The 8,438-nt window shown below is 39.7% G+C and overlaps 1 protein-coding gene across 1 annotated transcript in view; it reads right to left on the bottom strand.

Annotated features, from left to right (window-relative positions):
- Positions 1–1,033: 1,033 nt before the first annotated feature.
- The window catches only part of LOC111657383 (follistatin-related protein 4-like), a 21,670-nt gene continuing 14,265 nt past the window's right edge, over positions 1,034–8,438 (bottom strand). The window contains exons 6-7 of the mRNA XM_023409536.2: positions 6,672–6,781; positions 1,034–6,459 (exon numbers count right to left, since the gene is read on the bottom strand). Of these exons, the coding sequence (XP_023265304.1) occupies positions 5,757–6,459; positions 6,672–6,781 (813 nt within the window). The 3' untranslated portion in view covers positions 1,034–5,756. The remainder of the gene's footprint in view (positions 6,460–6,671; positions 6,782–8,438) is intronic.

Here is an 8,438-nt window from a genome sequence, read left to right as displayed (position 1 = left end):
GCAGCATCGAAAGGTCCCCATCCTCCTCTGTTTACTTTCTATCAGTGGAAGCAATTTGAGATTATTAAAATGAAAATGCAAAAAGTATTTTGCCTCGAGTGTACACTCTGCCAATCAGCACCTCGGCTTCTGAGGCTATCAAGCACTACAGAACCTTTTTTTCCCCAGTGGACACAGGCTCACCACCTGTCTTGATTACATTGAAGTAACTATTTTCAGCCCCTCAGAACGTCTCCTTAGGGTTTAACCTCACTGTGGTTCTTATCTGAGTCGGGTGCAACCTTAAGTTGCCCTGGAAACAAACACCCTTTTGGTGGAGCTGTGGGGGTTAAAAACACACACCACAGTCTTTTATATCAAATTTGCTTGAATTAAATTTGCTTAAATTAAATTAAATTCGCTCAAGGTTGTTCCTGAGATATCATGTCCACAAGAATGGGGCACACAGACAAGCTGAAAACAATGCCTCCAGCTGCTGCTGTCACAAGGGCAGAGGCATAAAAAGGAAAGAAGCAAATCCTCACATTTGTGCCAATGTTTGGCTTTTTTGCTTGATTAATGGCTTAAGAATTTATCAATTATCAAAACTGTGACTGACAAATTGAGTAATTGACAGCTTAGCTCAGTTTTCATATATGCCCCCATCATATGAGAGAGTTATCTATTAAATGACATTTGGCAGTAGTGCTGAAACTATTAGTGGATAAATTGATTGACAGAAAATTAATCACCAACTACTTGTTTCAGTCATTTTCAAGTAAAAATACAGAATCTTCTGTTTCCAGTTTCTCAAATGTGAGGACCAGCTTCTTTTTTCATGACATATGGCAGTAGATTTAATATTGTTGGAATTTGAACAGTTGTTTGGTAAAAAACAAGCAATAGTTGACATCACCTTGACCCTCTTAAACTTACTTACTTTTTGACTTTTCAAAGAATAATCAAGAAACAAATCAGCAGATTAATGGATATGGAAAACAATTATCTGCTGCCTTCTTTGTGAGGTGTACTTTTTAAGACACTGCAAAACAGCTGATTTTTACAATATATTTAATTAGATTTTTTTCTTACAAAACAATTCCCTCATAAACCAGAACACACAAAATGCATAAAGAAAACTGTACAGTCAGTCGGAACCTGTTCTAAACATGAACAATGTTATCTACAACAGTGGTTCCTATAAATGTCTATCACACCAAGCGGTTCAGCTCTGCAGCCCCTTATTTGGAGGGTTAAAGGAGAGGTACAGAAATAGTCATGTGACACTGAAGGTAGATCCAAACAAATAACATGAGCTAGCCAATAATGTAGTTATATCAGCAAGCGCAGGTGCAATCTCTTTGTTCTTGCTCTCCTTGGCTCTAGTAGCAATGTCATACTGCTGAATCGACCTTAAGAGATAAGCTGACAAACGTGACAATGAGAGGGCAGAAAAGTGACTTTTTCACAAGCAACTGTAAACTGTATGTGACTGTGAGAGATCACTGAGAGGTCGATGATAATCATGTCGAAGATCTATTTTTATTACATGCATGTCTCGGAGCTGTCAAGTACTGTAGATTACTCATTGAGAGCCATTGGGGAGTGACTTTGGATGGGATAGTGATTTTAGGAAGCGTCAGAGCCTGAATGTTTTCATAATAAGATTTTTTTTTCATTGATACATTGAGAAAACTGGGCTACCAATTTGACAAATTTCTATTCAGAAAGCATAAATGTTTGTCAGATATTATATTTCTCTCCTCAGTGCAACAGTGGTCTAGGAAACATGATCAACATCATTAAGTCATTGCCTTCAAAAAGTTCATTAAACAGGTTTTTGTGCCAGAATGGTTTTCATGGCAGATTAGCAGCAAATACCTAAATTACAAACAAGAACGACAAATCTGCTTCACTTCTGTTTACTTTTTCTTTTTCTTACACAGCTTGGTTTCTACCCTACACATTGCATTGGGGAGTTACAGGCACAACTACGTATTAGGAGAAAATGATTAATATTTAATTTGGACTGCTTTTTGTTTGTGGGGGGGGGGAGCACATGAGCAGATATACTCCATTCACAAGACTCGGGCTGGTTTTACAGTGGCACGCTTTTCTTACACTCTGACAGACTTTTTGTACACATTAAAGATGGATTTTGACCTCTTGGTCTGTGGATGGCCTAGACCTTCAGAGATAAATGTGAGTTTAATATCACTTGATATTTACGCACCAAAAAAGATCAACAACTGCAAAATCCCAAAGGCTGTGAGTATTTGTGCAGAGATTATATATTGTGTTTACAGGGGTTTTTCTTCCAAGTTACGTTTCAATCACATTTCAGCTCAAGAAAAATTTGGGATGTCCCAATCAAATGTTTTTGGAGTATCTCTGATACCAAGTCTGATCCATTACTTACTCTGCATTTAGGTCAATGTAAGTATGTACAGTATCTGACAAATTAAAATAACATGTATAGCCATAAAGTTTGGCACACCTTAGTTTTCTGATCCAAATACTTAAGGTCCTGATTCAAAACTATGAAGTTGATGAGCTTAAATTACAGATATAATAAAAGATTAACTGGGAGAATGAGACTCCTAAAATCGGTGTGATTAGTTAGACAGAAGATGTAACACTGTTGGAGTTGGAACTACAAAAACACTCGTAGCTGTTACAAAGTGATGTTTTTCTTACCACATAGACAATCTTTGGCTGAGTACAGACAGTGGCGTGCACAGAACACACAAACTTGACAACTGGCAAGTTTTATGTTGGCCTGCCATCCAGTTACTCTGTTTAGCCACTGGCTGTACGCTAATGAGAATGAGACAGAAGAGGGAACAGATTTGTTACTGTTGGAGGTTTGTGTAGAATATATAGATCTGATTTTGATTGACCTTATTTTTGGCTGTATTCTACAGAAAATATTTTCTCTTTTAATGCTGTGATTGAGACTCAGTGCTACTGTTTCTATTGTACATTACTTTTTGTTGATTTCATTTAGCAGCAAGATGACATAGGCTAAGTTTTTGCTTCTAGCTGTTTTGTGCTAGCTGAGAAGCTGTTAGACAGCTTAGTCATGTATTTGCTAAATCTAGCAATTTTTTAGTAAATACATTGTGAGAGTTATGATTCCTTAACTCTATAGATTAAATTGGTAGCAAGCGTATCTTATGGAAAATACAATTTGTACCTGCAGTTAGAAATGAAAAAAACATGTATGGCAGATGATACTGACAGCTGAATATTAGAGGACATTAAGGTAGTTTGAGGCCAGGAGGCACAGAGCAGGGCTATATAGCATAAAGAATAAAAAAGAAAAAGCCATTATCCCAAGGCTGGCACCCATTTTAACTCATTTAACATAAGAGTAAACAGTCTTTTCTGATAACCTTGCATCTGCAAAGAAGCAGAACCGCTATCTTGCTGCTAATGGATCATCATTATGATGATTGTTGCAAAGATGACCAAAGCAAATTACACAGAAGATGAAGAAGTTCAACCACAGAGAGAAAATATCTGCTATTTTAACAGATGAAGAGTTGCTGGTGTTTATTCAGATACTGCCTTGAGACATAGTTTTTCAAAAGTAGTATACAATTTTTGACAACAATAAACAAACCTCTGCATTTTAATAATTTAACAATCAATAATGATGGGAAATTTCTGTGCCTGGAACACGCATGCTGCACACATGCCCACCCCTAATGACAGGCACACAGAGAGGTCTGTTAAAGAGACTGACAGGACTGTTAAAACTTGATGTTTTGTGGTGCAGTGGGATTTGCCCAGATGGCCAGTCTGGCTAGGACATGTTTATTACCACAACTGATACAAATAACAAAAACAAAGCAAAATGAACAAGAAGGTAAAGTGCACTGTGGTATTAGATGCTAAAAAGAGGGCTGTATGATATAAGCCAAATGGATGACAGTTGTGGTGCATATTGTGACCCATTTCACAAAGACATGAACACCAAATCTAATCGTTTCTAAATGCGAATCCTCAAGTTAGCTTGAAAGATCAAAATGTCTGAAAAATGCATTATCTACTCACTTTTACCTCAGTCAGAACCCGTCTGGTAATTGTTTCTAAATCCAAGCACAACTTTCTAAAACATAAAGAACATCCAGTATGCCTCTTTAAATTTTCAGCGCTTCTTCCTCCATTGGTCTACAGCATATGCGGCATAAAGTCCTATTGTTGTCAAGCCATTGCCAAATTAGTCCAAAAGATTGTGATGATGATATGAAAACAAAACAAATAGCCTGTTCTTTGCAGTGCTTTTTTAAAGTAGCGTAGTCACATGCATTTTTGAGCTGACACTTCGCTGAACCACAGTGTAAACAAAGGTTTTCATTAATAAAGTAGGTCTGCTTTTATTATACAAATTTTTGAGTTCCTTATGGCTGTATACATACATATACAGACGTATTCTTGCAACCTAACAGTTAAAAATATGTAAGAATATTTTCCATAGACATATAATTATCTATTTTTAATCTAAAACAGCTGGAATTCCAGCGCAGTGCTGGAGAACTTTAAGCCCTGAATAAGTATTCTGGGAAACAGAAAACATTTTCAATACAGTACGTATTGCTAATGTCTAAAAAAATGTATCCCTACTTTTGAAACAGGCTGCTAGGTTTTGAGATACAGCATATTTTTCCCTGTGCAGTTGTGGTTGCTAACCAAATACATAATCATAAATCCAGAAACAAGTTTTTCTTGTGGACTAGACAGTCACTAATAAAAATATATCCTTTCTGCTACATGGGACGTATGAGTCTACCTGCCTTGGAGTTTCATTTTGATGCACAGCTCTCTGGGAGGATGTACAAATGCTCACAGCCAGTCAGATAGCGAAGTTGATACCACTTTGGCACGGCCTCAGCATATGGGTCAGCGTAAACGAAGTCATTACCCTGAGGGAATCTGCTATGTGGCATTTTTAGGCTCCACAGCACAGAGTTATGCTGCAGGCACAGATTAACAGAGAGACAGCGTGGGACAGATTATACCATTGCAAGAGACTGTAAGATGTACTGTTCATTTCTGGTTAGGCCTCCTCCACGAGCAAAACATCCATTGTTGACAGCTAATGGACAAATTGGGCTCTTTGGATAGACAATGTAAATAGAGGGTATTACATATGTGCATAAAGCCAACATCTGCTGGCATGAGGAGAAAGAAAGCTTTCAGAGGGAGGATACGGTACAATACCAGGACAAAGGCGAGTAAACAGATGGGTTGGTAGCTTTTAAAAGGACTCAGAACACACATACACTAAAGGCAGACAGGACAGACAGTTTGTGGTGATTATATGCAGCACTGGTGAAAACGACAAACATTGTTGAGATAAACAAAATTGGAAAGCTTTTTACTCTAAAAAAAGTGAGCATTGTGCATAGTTCATAGTTCGTTAATAAACCCTCTTCAGGTACCTATTTGCTGTGATAACATGGAAGGAAGTGCAATAATGTACAATTCTGTATAGTTAAGTGCACATAGATCACTGTTGCACTGAACGGCATTGACACTTTCTCCCAATAGAAATATCACAACAGGGTTTCTTAATGTTTTCTCAATTACTCTATTTTTAAGTGTACTTTTGTTACAATAAACCCAGGCATGTTTCCCCCTCGTTCAGTCCCAGGGTTGAGTCCACAACTTATGTTCGTGTAAATCTTTATAATAGGTAATTTGGCCTGATCTTTCCTTTTTTCTCTTACGTCTTTCCCTAATCCTAGGACTCCTGCTTTCTTTTTTCCTACTCATACCTCGCCGACCCAGACAACTGTGTTCCCTCTCTTGATGTCTGACACCTCGCAGTGTGGTGTTCTCTGTTTGCCATTCAGGACAAAGAGGGACTCAGCTGATGGTGTCACAAGGTACTGTCCAAACAACCCGCTCGAGACCACCACTCTGTTGGGGCCTCCCCAGGGCCAGGCTTGGGCGGTCAGGGGCGCCTTGAGGCTCTGGAGAACGTCAGTGCGGCCCGAGGATAGATCGGCAAATAGTAGGTCCGTGCCTGAGCCTGAGGTGGCCACCACCACATGCTGGTTGGACTCTGTGAAAGAGGGCTGGAAAGCCAGATCAGAGACAGCTACAGGCTCGTCCATTTCCTGGTTCAGACCCAGCTCCCCCTGGAAAGATACTGTTTGAACAATCAACTTTGAGCTCAGCGGGTCAGGTGTCACAATGTAGCGGCCGTCTGGGGACACAAAGGGCTGCCCTGTGATGTTTAGGTTTGGACCAATCACAGTGTCCGTCACGCTGTCGATGAGAAGCTGGGGCGGTACTTGCAGGTGGCTCTTGCTCTGGCATTGGATGAAGTAGAAGCCGCTCAGATGTGTGTATGCCATGCTGACTGGTATGCAGCTGTAGTTCTTCAGGCTGATGGTCTTGACACGGTGGAAGGTCTCCAGGTCAATCTTGTGTACCGCAGGTTCATTTTTGAGGAAGACAAAGGCAAACCTAAATCGACAAAGTTCAAAAGAAAGGTTAATAGCCTTTCTAGATTTTTGTGGGCAGTGATTAATACCCATTGAGATTCTCATTAGAATTCTCATTTTCTCTTTTCTCCTTTACTTCAGAAAGGACAGCTGTGATGAGTGAACAATGAGGAGGTTGCCTGTGTTTTAAGGTCAGAGGTGGATGAATGTGCTCACGTGCGTGTGCTGCTTTACCTCACGTGAGTGATGATGAGGTTGGTTGGAGGAATGAAGAAGTCATTGACTCTCTGGAAAGTTGTGCGGATGGCATGATGTACTTCTCCCACACTGGCTTGAAGAATTACCTGCAGACAATGCGTAGAACATTGTGACTACCAAAACAAAGATAGACAGTTTTCAAACCGTGAGGACATTATTGAGTATATATCAATGTCCATCACAAACAAGTGTCTATATATCCACTTAGAAATCCCAAAGACACTCCTCATAACTGCACAACTTGCCTGAGAATCACCACATTTTGAAGGTTTCTTCAATATCAAAATTATACAATGAAAGTTGTCTGTGCACTAAAAAACAAAACAAATTGCTAACTGACTCCATGACAACATTATACTTTGTGTTTCCATCCCCCATCTTAAAAAACTTCACTTGTACTGTTGCACTGAACACACTCTAAGGTACCTGGTTAAAATAGGTTCCCCTGACAATTTTAGATGATATTTAGCTCTTGCCCCTATGTGGTTTGAATGCATTTATTGTAAGTTGGTTTGGATAAGAGAGTCAACCAAATCTATGTAATGGGACTATTGTGACAGCCAAACCTGGGACTTTTTAGTTTCATTGGAATGCCCTGCTGCTAGTTTCTGTAAATGAAATACAGGCTCACATATCAGGTCTTAACAGCTGGAGCTTGTTCAGTTGACATGCCCATATATCCTGGAACAGATAAACATCTATAGTATATGACTTGAGCTGAAGTGTGGCCCCGCCTCAGCTCTCTGATAAAGCGCCTTATTCAGTGATGGTTGTCTTAGGAGCACACACCACAGTAAAAGCCCCATCTCTCATGTCATACACCTGGCACTGAATCAGCATGTTTGTAAAGTGCACCCACTTTTGATGGGCCCCTGATGTACTGCCTTATCCATGACACATGCTTTATCATGCATGCCTACATGACGAGGTCACAGTCAAGGACAAGTGATGTGGTTTATGGGACCTACACATGTGAGACTTTGCATTTTTTTTTTTTTTTGCAACCAGTCAACATCTGCTCTGTGATGCTAATTCCAGAGTAAAACCAGTTCCTTTCCTTCTCATTTTAAAACTCATATTCTCAGAGAAACCAGGCTTACTGAAGCAGTTCTACGTTTAGACACCTAGGCAACTGTTGCTAGAGAGCATATAGAATATTCTTAAAGGGAAATAACTGATTGTAGAATTTATTTTGATGTATACTCCTGCACCACTAAACCTGAAACTCTACATGATGCCCAGTGGGGGGCCAGACTCCAACCTCCTTCCTCAGAACTATCATATGCAAGGATAACAAAAATAGCAGTTTAAGTTGCCGAGTTGTTACCTCTGCTGCACTGCTGCAATATATTCCTCCTGAATATTTTATCAATTTTTAACAAAACAGATCTTGCTTCTCACTGCTTGCAAGACATGAAAAGAATCCTCGTTAAAGCAAGTCATTACAACAGTTGTACAATACAATGACAGACGTTAATGAGGTTAAATGCAGTATCGCTCATGTATTATTAGGCAGCTGCTGTGGTCTCCAGGGCTGCAGGTGCTCTAAACTTAATGCCACTGGCTTCCCTTTGTCATTGCTCATCCTTGGATTTCATATCCACACACTCAGCAATGAGGCCCAATTGAGTTTCACTCTGCTCCTGCCTCGCTGGCTGCCCTAATACCTGAGGGGGATTTGGTTCTGACTGAGTAGCTTTTGCTTTTCAACAACATTCAGTCTCCAGAAGCCTTGAGTAGACC

The sequence above is a fragment of the Seriola lalandi genome, unplaced genomic scaffold (genome assembly GCF_002814215.2).
Source record: "Seriola lalandi dorsalis isolate HSWRI2012SDOR001 ecotype SW California unplaced genomic scaffold, Sedor1 jcf7180002054396, whole genome shotgun sequence".
NCBI lineage: Eukaryota > Metazoa > Chordata > Actinopteri > Carangiformes > Carangidae > Seriola > Seriola lalandi.
Note: the sequence above shows the minus strand (reverse complement) of the source record. Positions and strands in the feature narration are given on the sequence as shown.